This window comes from Telopea speciosissima, chromosome 6 (assembly GCF_018873765.1).
Source record: "Telopea speciosissima isolate NSW1024214 ecotype Mountain lineage chromosome 6, Tspe_v1, whole genome shotgun sequence".
Classification (NCBI taxonomy): Eukaryota; Viridiplantae; Streptophyta; class Magnoliopsida; order Proteales; family Proteaceae; genus Telopea; species Telopea speciosissima.
This window is the reverse complement of record NC_057921.1, coordinates 63,959,061-63,974,060: the sequence shown is the minus strand read 5'-3', so window position 1 is coordinate 63,974,060 and position 15,000 is coordinate 63,959,061. Positions and strand designations below refer to the sequence as shown.

General features: G+C 43.4%; 2 protein-coding genes across 5 annotated transcripts; both read left to right on the top strand.

The window, feature by feature from the left end:
• The first annotated feature begins 281 nt into the window (after window positions 1-281).
• Window positions 282-2,536, top strand: LOC122665278 (BTB/POZ domain-containing protein At1g63850-like). Its single transcript, XM_043861392.1, has 3 exons — window positions 282-648; window positions 691-1,437; window positions 1,527-2,536. Exons 1-3 carry the CDS (start codon window positions 328-330, stop codon window positions 2,472-2,474), a joined length of 2,016 nt encoding a protein of 671 aa, XP_043717327.1. The 5' UTR covers window positions 282-327; the 3' UTR covers window positions 2,475-2,536.
• A 3-nt stretch (window positions 2,537-2,539) lies between these two features.
• LOC122665277 lies at window positions 2,540-14,186 on the top strand. 4 transcript variants are annotated; one of them, XM_043861391.1, is made up of 5 exons: window positions 2,540-2,552; window positions 8,918-9,013; window positions 9,120-9,446; window positions 9,563-12,381; window positions 12,482-14,186. In XM_043861391.1, the coding sequence occupies exons 2-5, from the start codon at window positions 9,011-9,013 to the stop codon at window positions 13,860-13,862; spliced, it is 4,530 nt and encodes a 1,509-aa protein (XP_043717326.1). In that variant the 5' UTR covers window positions 2,540-2,552; window positions 8,918-9,010; the 3' UTR covers window positions 13,863-14,186. The 4 variants fall into 4 exon arrangements, with proteins under 4 accessions (XP_043717326.1, XP_043717323.1, XP_043717324.1 ...); XM_043861388.1 differs by lacking the exon at window positions 2,540-2,552 and adding an exon at window positions 7,121-7,236; XM_043861389.1 differs by lacking the exon at window positions 2,540-2,552 and adding an exon at window positions 7,630-8,258.
• Window positions 14,187-15,000: the final 814 nt, after the last annotated feature.

Below are 15,000 nucleotides of genomic sequence, written 5' to 3'. Positions count from 1 at the left end.
TCTCTCTCTCTCTCTCTTTCTCTCCACCTACTTTAGTGACAGAGCGCAAATTGCAGAGCTGCAATAACTCCACATTGACTGGGTTTCAATCCAGAAAGGCATAACTAGAGCAGTTAATATCTTTGATCCCTCCATTAATTCTTTCTCTCTCTCGCTGTGTTTTTTCCGTTTCGAGTGACGACTGATGAACGATCTCCTCCATTAATTTTGTTTTTTAATTGAATTTTCTCGTTTTTCTATCTTACCAAAATATCAAAACCCCAAGTTTACGGATCACAGTTTTTCTTTCACCATTCCCCACCTCGTGGTATTGTGGCGGGAATTGGGATGCGCAATGACCTAAAGGACAAGAAACAAGGACTCATGGCAGCAGGTGCTCCTCTCAAAACCCAAATCCAAATCCAACCCATCAAAGCCAAACGACGAAAGCGTCGTGAAATCACCATTTCTGCTTCCGCCGCCGCCCCCAACTCCCCGGAGCACTCCTCCTCCGCCGGGGATCTCACCCTTCACGTCCACCTCCGTAAACGAGACCCACCCACTATCGTTGCCCCTGACAACTCTTGGTGCTGCGCTTCTTCCAAATATAACCCTTCCCCCTCTGTTCCTTCACCATCACCTCCACTTCCTCATCAACAGCTGCAGCGCCGTACGACTGCCATCACCGCTGCTCCATATCAGCTATCAGAACCATTTCCTGTGACCTTTACCGTTAGCTCGTCTTCCACTACCTCTCTGTCTACATCACAATCGCCGTCGGAGTCACCGGTAGCTGCTCCTAAGCTTAGCTTCTCTTCTAGTACTGGTTCTCCGGTTATGGATTCCTCCATTGCCGCCAGCGTTTGTGTCAATGGCGGTGGTTCTTTCGGCTCTTTCCCTTCCAGTTACAGTAAATTCAACTCCGCCCTTAACGCCGGGCTCTTAAACCCCATGTCGCCTCCTCCGCAGCCTCCCCTCGATAAAACCCGATCGAGTCCGACGCTCTTCGAGATGATGGCAAACGAGCCCGACTGTCAACCCAGAAACTCCACTCTAGCGGATCACGCTCCAGTTCTTTCTGGGAAATCCCAAATCACTGTTCAGGATACTCAAGCACTGTTGCAGCAGCGAGTGGCGGAGATCTTAGGGAGTTGCAGCCCTGGGAACCAGTTTAACGATCCCACGTCTAGCGATGTTAAGCTTACTCTGAGCTCCAAGGATGGATTGGCCGTCTCCTTGAACGTGCATCGCCATATACTTGTCGCCCATAGTAGGTTCTTCGCTGCTAAGCTCTCGGATCGATGGTCCAAGCAGCAGCGATCACTTCCGTACATTATCGAAATCTCTGATTGCGAAGATATCGATATCTACATGGAGACTCTGGGGTTGATGTATTGTAAGGATATTCGGAAGAAGCTCATGGAGGAAGATGTCTCCAAAGTACTTGGTATCTTGAAGGTAAGGTGACCTTGATTCTTCCACTTTAACAGAGTTTGGTTGGAGTTTACGACATAACCCTTGATTTTATTCTGGTTGAATGGCTTTAGGTTTCGTCTGCGATAGGGTTCGATGCTGGAGTTCTGTCTTGTTTGGAGTACCTAGAAGCAGCTCCATGGGCGGAAGACGAAGAGGAGAAGGTGGCCTCGCTCTTGTCGCAGCTTCATTTGGAGGGGGCTGGAGCAGGGGAAGTACTGCAGAGAGTGTCAGTGGAAGTGGCGACGGGGGCAGAGAGCGGGAACAACAGCAACAACGAGGAAGTGCTTTTAAGGCTCTTGCAGGTAGTTCTCGAAGGCAAAGACGAGAAGGCGAGGAAGGAGATGAAAGTCTTGGTCTCCAAAATGCTTCGGGAGAACTCATCCCAGAATGACCTTAGTAAAGAGTCCCTGTACTCTGCGTTCGACGGATGTCTGCAACTTTTTCGCGAGCATTTCCTCAGGGCAGCGTCATCGGACCTGCATGACGCTGGTCAGATTGCACGCCAGGCCGATAACCTGCACTGGATTCTGGACATCCTGATCGATCGCCAGATCGCAGAAGACTTCTTGAAGATTTGGGCGTCTCAGGGGGATCTGTCAGAGGCGCACTCCAGGGTTCCTGCGGTTCACCGGTACGAGGTGAGCAAAGTAACTGCAAGGCTCTTCGTTGGGATTGGGAAGGGACAGCTCTTGGCCTCCAAGGAGGTGAGATGCTTACTCTTGCAGACATGGCTAGAACCGTTTTACGACGATTTTGGGTGGATGAGGAGGGCATCCAAAGGTCTCGACCGTCACCTGATTGAGGAGGGCCTCAGCAACACCATCCTCACCCTACCTTTGCCCTTACAGCAGGAGATTCTGCTGTCCTGGTTCAATCGATTCCTAAACTCTGGTGACGATTGTCCCAATATACAGAGAGGGTTTGAGGTTTGGTGGAGGAGGGCTTTCTGGAAACGGAATGGCGGTCCTGAACAGCCTCCACAACTCCGAATTGCCGTTGCCTCTTCCGACCACTCGTGAAAGGAAAAAGGGTAAAAAAAAAACCCCCAACATCTCCTTCCAAGTTCCACCTTCCTCCTGATATCAAATCGTTTTAAGGTTCTTCACAGAATTTCTGATTAGGCCGAGCTTTTGCTATGAAGAAGATTTTTATAAAAAAGGATGAAAGGCTACACTTAGTGTTGGATGCACCATCCCCAACCGCACACCCTTGATTTTACTTGTTGCCAATTTTCCTGTGGAGCATTTCTTCAAACACATTAACTTGTGTGTTTTTCCTCCCCCACTTTAGGGTTCATAATCGAGAATACCTGGTTTCTGGTTGGAGATTGGAACCAATTCTATTGTTAATGAAAAACACACTGTTTTGGTTTATTTGATGTTGGTGATGAGGAGGAGTTGGTTGGTTGCGTGTAATGGAGAACGAAGATGGGATTGGAGGTCTGAAAGTTGAGCCGGTCAAGTCTGAGGGCTGAAAAGATCCTGCGGCTGCTTCTGGTGGTTTCTCTATCTCATTCTTCACTTCTTCCACTGCCAGTGGCGGAGGAGAGGGCGGAGGGACCAGCTCATCGACGTAGTAAAATCCTTAAACCAATCTCACCTTGAATACTTGAACAAAAAAAAATCTCACCTTGAATCCAAGAGTTAATTAGCAAAGTTGAGAAAAAAATTAGGGTTAATTATGTTCATAAAGGGATCAAATTTTGATTAAAAAGTGGAATACGGCACCAGTAACATAAATAATTATATTAAAAAAGGCATAATTTTTGTGTTTTTGAGCTTCCAATCCTTTCGGTCAACTATATTGTATTTTCCTAATAATTTACTAATAGTATGAGACATTGCTTGTTAGGATCATATTTGAGTCTAATTTTATAGGTTGTTTTTCTAACTCAAAAATGCTTTTCATGCTTCCCACCCCAGTTTTTCTTTCAATGGTTAATGTAATTCTTAAATTTTTTTTTTTTATTTTTTTGGTGAAAGTCTCAATGAGTACTATTTTGTTAATCATAACTGTCTACTCTTTAATTTCATTTCTTATACAACCCATAAGACCTTTCTTTCAATTAATGAAATCGAGCCAACATGTTTTACCATAGCTAATAAAAATCCAAAGTGGAAAGAGGCGAAGGCAGCCAAAATTAAAGCATTATAGCAAAATAATACATTGATTGTTACTCACTTGCCCCCTGAAAAAACCCATTGATTGTAAATGGATATACAAAATCAAATATAAATTCGATGGTACCATGAAACATTTGCATCATTGGATAAACTTGTCATTGTAATACGTTTTAATGATGACGTCATCTGTTGCTAGCCCTTGTATCAACTTGATATGAATAATGCCTTCTTCCATGGTGATTTAGAAGAAGAAAGGTTTGCTAAACATGATGATCAAAGGGTTTGTCACCTGAACAAATTCTTATATGGCCTCAAATAAGCCTCTCACAATTGGTTCTCAAAAAATCCTATTGCTCATATTAATGTGGGTTTCCTGCAATCCAAGGCTAATTAGTCCTTGGGGAAAAAAGTGTGTTGTTTGGACGCATGCCCCTATGCCTAGACACATAGGTGGTGAAACGACCACCCAGCCTCCCCCCCCCCATGTTGGATGCTTGGGCATGTGCTCCCATTGGCCCTGCGTTGGTACAAGGTCCACGCGACCAAACAACATTCTTACTCTTTTATTCACTTTAAAACAAATGACCTCTTTCGTTGGAGTTCTGGTCTCGATGGATGATATCATCATCATTAGCAATGATGTTGCATGCATCGCCATACTCAAGAAATTTTTGCACCCAAGGTTTCATATCAAATATTTGGGTCCACTAACATATTTCTTTGAGATTAAAAAAGGTCGCTCATTCAAGCCAAGGGATTTATCTATCTCAATGCAAGTATGCCTTTTAACATTTTGAATGACACATGCACATTGAAGGGTGCCCAATCCCATGTGAATTTCTTATGGAAAAAATTTTGAAACTAAATCCCAATGATGGTTTACCCCCTTTGATTCATCTATTTATTGGTCTATCATAGGTCGTTTCCTATGTATTACATTAACATGGCCTGACGTTGTCTATTTTATTAACCATCTTAGCCAATTTATGACTAAGCCTTGAGAATGTCATTGGCAAGCCGCATTAGTGTTCTTCATTATATCAAGTAATCTTCAGTCGGTGGCGTACTTCTCTCCTCCTCAACTCCACTTACATTCCATGTTTATTGTGATTCAATTGTGGAGCTGAGATTAGGGGTGTCAATTCGAGGCCCGGCCTAACAAAATTGATCAAACCTGCCTGGCTAAAGTTCAGTTTGGCCTGACAAGTTTATAATCGGGCGGTCTTGGTGAGGGTCCTAATCCATCGAGCACTCCACCAGATCGACCGACGAATGCTAGCCTGACCTATTTGTTGGTTTTGAAACCTTGTGAATTGAATATTTATAAATTTTAGTGACGTGTTTGGTCTTTGGATGATTGATCAGGTTTTAACTTAATATGAGTCTTGAAAATTTTTAGCTTTTGGTCGATAGATTAAGTTATTAATACACACATATATGTTATAATAATATGGTCTCACTCTCATATCAAAAGTGATGCAGTAGTTTGATCCCATGTAGCATTAGTAAGCCTAGAAGACATTGGACTTTGATTGATATCTTGATTAACTTATTTACTCATATTTTTCAGACCACATGATCAGGAATTTTTTTTCACCGTTGATTAAAAACTAATAAATCTAAGAAGCGAGGAAGAAAAATATAAATTGTTTATTCTATTACTCTTAATATGTCAAGGCCTGTTTAGACTTAAATATGCCCACAACTCAGGTAAGGCCCGTTTAGAGTTAAATATGCCCACAACCCAGGTAAGGCCCGGGTCAAAGCAGCATATCAGTTCCTAGCAACCCAACAAGCTGTCAAGGACCAAACTCAGACTGCTAGCTCATCTTCAACCACAACACCACGGGTTTCCAACGAGGTCTGGAAACAAGTATGGAACTGCCCTTCTATGCCAAAAATTAAAACTTTTCTTTCGAAGGCCTGCGCTTCAGACTTGGCAACAGGGGATGGTCTTAGTCGTAGAAGAATCCCTGTGGATCCTAACTGCCACCGGTGTGGTGCCTTGGAGACCACTAATCACATCTTGTGCACTTGCCCGTTCGCTCGTGCTGTTTGGCTGGGTTGTAAGGTCAGGGTCAGGTTCTTGTATACAGACTCGCCCTCATTGGCCACGTGGATCCTGAAATGGGTGGAGTTACTTACAAATGAGAAGACAAAGGGGCACCCAACTGTCAGCTACTGCTCCTTTGTTTGTTGGTATATTTGGAAAGCAAGAAATGAAGCTAGGTTGGGCAAGGTTTCCTGGACACCAATGGACGTCTGTCATCAGGCTTCATATGCATTTGAAGAGTTCTGGAGCGCAAGCGCATTAACTCACCTTCTAAGACTCTTGCTACCTCCCCCCCGCCACAGAGCCAGAATCACCAATGGACCCTCCCGCCACGTGGATGGGTTAAACTGAGTTGTGATGCATCCTTCCACAAAGACAAAGGCAAATCCGGCTTGGGATTTGTGTTTAGGGATCACACGGGGTTACCCATCTCCGCTGTATCAGACCCTCAGTGCTTCGCAAGTATTATAGAGGGGGAAGGTCTAGCTGTGAGGTCCAGCATGCTTCATGCCATAGGGGAGTGCTACGACAACGTTATTATGGAGTCCGATAATATTGAGATCATTAAGTTGCTAACAGACCGTGCGAAGGAACCCCCTCCTGGTCTCCGAATCATTATCGAGGATATTTTGCAATTATCAACTTACTTTGTAGAATATAAGTTTGAATACTTGCCAAGGTCCCTCAACCATGTGGCTGACACCTTGGCACGGAAGGCTGGGTCTATAGAGTGTATGACACAATGGCCATTGTCCACTACGTGGATTGTCGATCTGTGTAAGAAAGACATCACGTCCATCACTCGTTCTTATGAATAGATATCCGTTTACCAAACAAAACAAAAAAAAAAACAGGTCAGGCCCGATTACACTAGCCTGGAAGCTTGATTGAGCCTTACCTAGCCCGACTGAGTGACACCTTTGTGTCTGGGCGCAGGGACAAGCCGCTCAGCACACAACCGGGTGGCGTTTTTTTGCCGTTTTCATTAAAGCTATCATGACGGCTGGTTTTTGACTTGAATACTGGTTCCAGGGAGAACTTGGAGACGTCGAGCCGCGAAATTAATGAGTCGATTTCAAGGTGCGGGTTGGGTTGGAGGGTGTTTCGGGGAATATAGAAACTGAACGAGGGTAGTTCGGGTACGAGAGACACCATAAATACGTGGCAAGGGAGCTAAGAATTAGAATACTGGAATAGGTTGATGCAATCAGGGGAAGAAAATATTGAGAGAGAGATTGGAAGAAAGCAAGATTGGCGTATTGGAAAAGGAATGTGTGGAAGGAAACGGGAGGGAAGAATCCCAATCCCTCTATGATCGAATCGAAGCCAAGGAAAAGAAGAAAAAGGATCACAGATAGCAGAATCCGATTACGTCTCTATCTCTTAGGCGCCTTCTTCTGTTGAAGATGTTCTGAAGAAGAATTTTCTTAGGTTATATATATATACGCGTACCTGTCTTCTGCCTTTGTATTTATTCAGGTCTTTTCAAATTCTCTCATCGCTGAGAGTTTCTCTGGATTTTGAGCAAGTGATTCGAAGGTTTCGTCGAAGGTCTGTTTAGTTCATCGCTGTGATTTTTCGAATTATCCAGAAGATCGATTACAGGTATTCAAACCCTAGCTTTTGATTTCTCTGTTTTTTGGTTGTTTTCCATCGATTGAGAAACAAAAACATATATATGTATGGGCAAGGGCAAGGGCTTACTCTCTCAAACATGGATTGCGTCGAAGGCATAGACTTTGACCGTTCGCAGAATCAGACAGATATCCTTCAGTTCAGAAGAAGGCACTTTCAGTTTTGAAGTATTGGAAACAGGTTGAAGAAGGCCAAGGAGGGCAAGGGCAACACAATAATATTAGGGTTTTGCATTGGCAATCACTGTTGATGAGTAGACGCTACTATTCTAAAAGAAGCTCTGCCGGTTAGGACTTTTTTTCCCTAGATCTGTCTGGTTTTATGATTTAGGTTTCCATGGCCTGAGTAAGGGGAGCTGCATACTCGAGGCGGAGCTAAGCAGTTTTGTGTCGGAGCATTATATTCTTCATGGTCGGTTGGTTGGCTTTCTACTTTTCTTTGCCTGCAATTACTGAGGCTGGGTCTCAAGCTGTTTTCCTTCATTCGCTGACCTAGTCACTCCTTGTGCACTTGTTGAAGAGACGCCCTCGTTCTGGATCTAGGTTTCCTGCGGAAGAGCGTTTGTGTTATTCTTAGAGTTTATCTTTGCTCCAGAGAAACCTCTTTAGGCGTTTGTTATACTTTTCCGCTCACCGTACATACATAACTACATAAGGCGTCTTAATTTGTTTGGAGGAGGAGTTGTTGAGCATGGTTTATGCCAGCTTCTGGCAATGCGATGTAGAGAACACTTGAAAAGACAATCCGCCTAAAATAGTCTTAGGTCAACAGGATCTATTCTCTGCTATTCATCTGATTGGATCTGTTGATTAATGTTGCCTCTGAAATTATTGCTCCAGCAGTTACTCTCTTCCATCTACTAGTCTATGCTAAACCGTAGGTTTCCCATAATGGAACTCTGTGTCTCTTGTGGAGTTCAGGCGGTTCCTGTGCTACATCTATATCTTTGGAAACCCTGCGTCGGGGCGTTGAGTGTTCTACTGATTCAAAAGGTGATTGCAATATGGGCAAACTGTTTGTTTGTGAAGATAAATTATTCCCAGATTATTAGAAACCGTATACAAAAAGCTGATCTTCAACCTGTAATACTTGAAGTGGGTGGGTCCAATCCTTTTAGAAAAAGGAGATAAGTTCCTCCATGTACTGAATGCCTTCTTGTGGATGTTCTTCAGGTCGCTTGACTATAAGCCCAAGTTGCTAATCTGTTTCTAACTAAGCATCTCACTAGGCTTTTCTGCCGTCTTTGGCATAGTCTGAATTAGCAGTGATTACTCTGTCTCAGCTAGTATGCCATGGAAGTTATGTTGAACTGGGTAACCCTTATCGAGTTTCATTTCTGAGTGTTAAGCCATGTGATTGAATTGATAGAGTCTTGGTTTATTGGTGTGTGTCGTCCTCTTTAGTTGGCTAGAAGACACTCTCACTCCAACCTTAGGTTATTGCCATATCCAAAGCTGCAGTATGACTCAGGATTTTAATGCAGGCCTTGAAGGCTGGTAAACATGATCTGCCTCAAGCTAATGGCCTCTTGAGGCTTATGTGCCAGTCTTATTATCAGCTTTAGGTCTCAGAAACATACTAATTTGCCTCAGTAATTGTTATTATAAGTTATTGTCTATTGACTCTGTTATAAATCACACATGTTTTACAGGTGAGGTCATTTTGGATCCTGCTATGGGTACTAAGAAGGGTTTTTGTCCATCACCATCCCTCAATAAGCTAGGACAATGAGTGTTCCGACTTAATGGTGGGTAACCCTTGTTTCCACATACAACATCCGAGTTCAGACATATTTCAAAACATGGCATTGTTTTCTATATATATTCTAAATGATTTCCTTTTTCTTTTCACAGATTCGGACGTGTTCTTGCTCTGGGGGGTCAGCCTCTACTATAGAGCCAATTAGAAAACGAGTAGTGACGGCATCCTGCAAGACTTGTGGTGGAAAACCACTAGTTGATTGGGGAGGGTCTCTATCTGGTAGCATGCTGAGCACAGGGGGATTGGAACTTACAAGCGTTATCAATCCTGATTTGACTTGGAAGACAGTTTCAAAAGGGAACAGAAGTGCGTCAAGGCGGGCTAGAAGACCCATTTCCAGAAACTGTAAAAGGAGTGGAACTCTGATTGAAAAGGACCCAGAAAAGGTTGAAGACATGCCAGTTTCTGAATCTGAAAAGGTTATTACATTTCACATGGCTCAGTTGTTCATTTATAAGAAATGCTCAACAGAATGGCAGTGGGAAGTATGTACATTTTTTTCCAAGTTGTTTTGATTGTCTTCTCTATTTTGCAGCTTGGAGTGACTATCCTCGGGCACCGGTTTAGTGACAAAGTGGAGCATATACCAATTAAAAAAAGGAGATTTTTGTTTCGGTCACCATCACCGCCGCCTCAGGCACCTTCTCCACCCCCAGAGGAGTCTGATCAATTTACAAAGGGTCAACATGCTTCAGGTCAGGGGTCTTCTCTAAATCCAATTGCGGGACAGAAATTGGTGGCAATGGACTCAACTGTTCGGTTGGGTCAAGTTGTTGACATGGGTATTGCTGTTGATAGAAAAAACTCAAAAGAGATGAATGAAATTCCTGGTCACAATGAAGACTTCTCTGGTATTTCAATATTGGCTGCTGCCGCCTGCAGTAACAGTATGGATGGTGGAATGAATAATGGTGAGGATAGGTCAGCCCTAGAAGTATCTTCTACGCAAGAGAGGTCTTCTGATGTTCTGGTGAATAATGAATTGTGTTCTGTGGTGGAGGAACCACACAAGGACCATAGTGTCAATTGTGCTGAAATGTGTGCTGAAATCTCAAAGGAAGGAGCTGACTCCTGTATTTCTGCGATGCATGTGGAAGAAACAACTGCCTGCTTGGTGATTGACACATCCTTCCCAGATGATATTACATGTAAAACAAATGCAGAGGCCCCCTCCTCTACAGTTAGCGCTCTGGCTGCTAAGCAGGAGCAGCTTCCAAGTGAGAGGAATGAAGCAGGTTCAAGAAATTATGAGTCTTTGCGGGATGATAGATCACACTGGGACTTGAATACTGTTATGGATGCTTGGGACAGTCCATGTCTTGATCCCATTGTGGGTCCTCAGGAAGGTGTAATTGTTGATATCTCTGGTGGTGGATGCAATAAGAAGGCAGGGAAGTTGGAAGCTTGTGAGCTGCAAAGGGAGCCTGCAGCTACCAAACTTGACAATGTAAACCCAGTGCAGCCTGTGCTTGGCAATGTTGTTGGTAATAGACATGAGGTCACTGCACATGCCAGTGAGGGAAAATGTCAAAGAACTACTTGCTTCCAGGGAAAGGCTCCTTCATCTGAGATTAATAGTGATCTGAATAGTGGCCTGGATAATGGATCAGAATCTTTGCGTAATCAGGAATGGACCACAAACATTAGTGCTCATCAGTTTGATGACAAAGACACCAGCATAATTCATTCTGCCCTTCCTGTAGCTGATGCACCAGTCTCTGAGGGAAATGGAGATGCAGCTTTTGCTGTTGCTACTGATAAAGAAGCAGGAGATGATTGTCCTGCTGATTCTGAGAGAGCTGAAAACATTTGCTCAAGTCCTCAGTTCCTTTCTGCTGTTGCTACTGATAAAGAAGCAGGAGATGATTCTCCTGCTGATTCTGTGAGAGCTGAAAACATTTGCTCAAGTCCTCAGTCCCTTTCTGCTGTTGCTACTGATAAAGAAGCAGGAGATGATTGTCCTTCTGATTCTGAGAGAGCTGAAAACATTTGCTCAAGTCCTCAGTCCCTTTCTGCTGTTGCTACTGATAAAGAAGCAGGAGATGATTGTCCTTCTGATTCTGAGAGAGCTGAAAACATTTGCTCAAGTCCTCAGTCAGGCAAGCATTGTATTGCTCTGTCTTATGCAGCCATTCCTGGAGATGCTACATGTGGAATTGGTAAAGTTCTGATGACTGAAGATGGTGAGGATGCTGGCAGAACTTCTGGTTTGCTTGACAATGTCAACTTCCCCAATACACCACAGGGCACTGACCTCATGGCATGTAATCCTCTACAATCTGGGCCTTCTGATTGTGTCATGGATCATGTTGTGAGTAATTCAGATAAAGCTAATTGTTCCCTGTCAACTAACTGTGAAGTGTTGCCTGGTTCACATGCATCTGCTGGAAGAGGTGAACAAGCTGTTGGTGTGGATTTGGAGTTACAAGGTGGCCAAGATTTTGTAGCTAATGCTACAGTTGATTCTCCAGGTCAGATTGAATCTGAAAAACTCAAGTATAAGCCTACCGAACAGACTTCAGAAACGTTGGAAACACCAGGTGACCTTAGTTCTCATGAGGCCTATAGAATCTCTGAAAATGTTGCTCCTGATGATGATCATTTTGATGATGTTGATTATGGTTCAGATGTTTCTCAAGATGATCCCCAAGTGATAGAAAAGGAGAGCGAACTTCAGGTAGGTTATGATTCTCAGTATGAGGATGGGGAGTTCAGGGAGCCGATTCTACATGGTTGGGAAGGGGATGCATGTGAGGAAGGGGAAACTGAGCATGTTGACTATGGATCAGACAACAGAGAAGCATATGACTTTGAAGCTGCAGTTGATTATCCAGGGTCCATGTCTGTACAGGTTGATGAACTGGCAGAATGCCAAGGAGGGAGATATCTTGAGACCAATGACAACTGCAAAACAGACCAATTTATGGAGAAGAATATGACAGAAAACTATGTTCTGGAAGCAGGATATCGTGAGAAAAGATCAGGGACAGTGAATAGACACTCGAGGGGGCAGTTTGGTATGCAAGATGAACAAACAGAATCTAAGGTGGACAATGAATTAAGGGGAGGTGCTGATAGGGCGAATGGAGATGGTGGACTTTATGCCAGAGGAGATTCATCAACTTCGAGTATGAAATTTACTGGATGGGAGCGATTGCCGGAATGCAGCAGAAGTTCTGTGGATACAAAAGCGGAAGCCAGAGATGGTAATTTCAAAAGGATTCATTCTGCTGCTCGTATTGATGGTCTTGATTCTGGGGATTCTGTGACAAGGATGGGAAAAACATCTGGGCGGGAGTTGCTTTCACGTATTGAGGGACCCATATCTTCTGATGTCTTGCTTAGAAGTGATAGGTATGTTACAGAACTTGTTCCTTATTTTCTTCTTCATCTGTAGCCTTGTCGGTTTTAAGGTGTAATAATTGGTTGTTGCATATTATTTTTATGTTTTCAGATCAGACAACCTTGATGATTCAAATCGTAGAGCTGAAAGAGAACCTGCTTCTGCACAATCCATTGGAAGGGGTGGAACCTCTGTGCTGCATATGCATGGCAGGGGGCGGGGAGGTGATCGTTGGGTTGATTCTTTCCATTGGGGTCCAGAACGTCATCGTTCATCTGGTTTTGGGCACCCTGCACCAAAGAACGCTGCAGCAGCAGCTGCTGCAAAGATAGAGAGCAGTGGTTTTGTTGTTGCTCCAGATGGTACAGTTATAAAAGCAGGTGGTTTGGGAAGGCGTAGACAATCTGTAAATGCTTCTTCCGAAGGTGTGCGCCGCTCTCTCGTCCAAAGGGGATCACCATTAGACAGGGATGAGGCTCTTGGCATACATATGGAACTTGGTCCAGTGGGTGAGATGAGCCCCGATAGGAGCCTTACTCTTGAAAGGGGTACGCCTGGAAGATTTGGTCCACAAGTGGTAGGTGCTGGCCTCAGGGAGAGATATCGAGGACCCACTCCTGATGATTCTTCCTTACGCATGCAACATCATTTAGTCATGAGAGAACGGAGCTATTCCCCCAATCAAAGAAGGGGGGGTCCTCATCTATCTCGATCCCGTACAAAATCTCCATCAAGATCTAGAACTCGCTCTCCCCCTGTATGGCCATCTCCAAGGGGAAGAAATGGGTGTGAGATTGGTAGTGGTCCAGGTTTAAGACACCACAGTATAAGTCCTCCAAATTTCAGGTCTGTGGCTAGAATGGAGAGGGTGCGGTCACCTCATCGGCGGTCGGGTTTTTTTGCAGATCAAGTTGCAGGTTTTACCCCAACATCCAGAATCCGCAGTTCTCAGCAACATTCTTCCCGATGGGTTGGCAATAGGAAAGATCATGTTGATCATTTTAGGGAGCATGGCTACAAGCAGCGGCCTTCTGTTTCAGAAAGAAGATCGCCTGGAAGAATTTTCCAACGAGGTCATAGGTTTGATTTGGTGGGTTCCATGGGAAGATCAGAGCCAGGTGAGTATTACAGACCCATACATCCTAGGAGGTTTCCTGAGATGGTTGGAGCTGGAAGAGGGTCTCGGTATGATGAAAGTGATGATGATAGAAGGAAATATGGTCGCAGATACGGGTTTGTACATCCTGTAAGGTGTTATGATACAGATGGCCCTGTAAAGAGGTTCAGGTATGATGAGGAAGATTTTGCAGCTCATGATTCTCATAACAAGGAGGCAACAGAGTTTCATGGTAGAGGGAGTCCCAAGACCTATGACAGTGGTATTGACAGCAGGCTTGGGGATGCACCTAGGAGATCTAGAGAAGAGAAAAGTCATTTCAGATATGGTCGAGACTGGAAGTATGATTCCAATTCCAAGCCATTGGGAATGTGAGAATGTGATGAAGATGATGCACAAAGGAGAATCCCTTCATGACCTTTGTACCCTTTTATTTTTTCTTCCTTTGGGTGCTTTGGTAGGTCGATAAAGAGATGTTGAACCTGGTGAATTGCATCTCAATCATGCGATTTTTTTTCCTTGTTACAGTACTTGTGTAACTACATACACCATGATGATTTCCTTAGCAAATGGCTGCTAATACTTTTTTTGGGGGTCCTTTGTAGAAGATTTTTTTTTCTTTTGACCAGTTCGGAGTTATGTAACCTCTACATGAGGCCATTGAAATATTATTAATCAAGTGAAGATTCAATTTATGCCTGCCAAATTTGGTTCAAAAGTGAAGTTGATAGTTGTTTGTGTGGTGTGCTCGATTCATGGCATCAGACTCACTTTTTTTGGCTATTTTATTTCTTTTTAATCATTGTCAGGTTATGACATTTTATTAAAAAAAAAAAAGGTCATGAATGATATGATAAAGAAGAGTCACTGACAAACCAGTGTTTTGGTTAAAAAGTCTGAAACAAAAATGAGGAATCTCTAATAGCGTTGCACATATTTTTTAACTTTTCATTGTTAGGGGAAAATTTGTTTAAGTTGATTCCTTTTGTAATAAGTAGGTTTTTGCAGTATTTACTGTGGTAAACCCGATGCTTTGTTCTTTTTGGGTAAAAAAATATGCCCTTTATATTGGTAAGTATAGACTGAAGTCTCATATATTCTTCGATGAATCGAGATATACTTCATTTATGACAAAGGCTGCAGTGTGGTCATGATGTATGCTTATTCGGGTTATGATCAGTTCTCAAATTGTGGTGAAGCTTATGTTGAAGAATTTTGTAATCTCATAACAGGGACAGAGCACTGGTGAGTTTGTTGAGGCAATGGAATTCTGGTGAGTTTGTGAATTTTAGCCTGAGATTGCAAAGTTGCAACCAAGTTTTTTTAAGTTCCTGCTGTATATTTTAGCAAATTTTTTACATGCTTCATAATATGTTCACTGCGGTTTTGTTTCGTAGTGTGGAAGATCGTCTAGTAGCTGAACCAAGTTAATCACACCATTATCTATCTGCGTTTTGCAGGTGGTTCCTTGTTTGCCCGATGTGTTTAAACCTCTTGGAAACTATATGCATGT

Bases quoted from the DNA above. Each gene is read 5' to 3' on its own strand.
- LOC122665277 (XM_043861391.1), top strand. The intron at 9,447-9,562 runs GTTATTACATTT...TCTATTTTGCAG, and splicing joins CAGTTTCTGAATCTGAAAAG to CTTGGAGTGACTATCCTCGG. The intron at 12,382-12,481 runs GTATGTTACAGA...TTATGTTTTCAG, and splicing joins GTCTTGCTTAGAAGTGATAG to ATCAGACAACCTTGATGATT.
- LOC122665278 (XM_043861392.1), top strand. From the start codon at position 328: ATGCGCAATGACCTAAAGGACAAGAAACAAGGACTCATGGCAGCAGGT. The intron at 649-690 runs CGTACGACTGCC...CAGCTATCAGAA, and splicing joins CTCATCAACAGCTGCAGCGC to CCATTTCCTGTGACCTTTAC. The intron at 1,438-1,526 runs GTAAGGTGACCT...GAATGGCTTTAG, and splicing joins AAGTACTTGGTATCTTGAAG to GTTTCGTCTGCGATAGGGTT.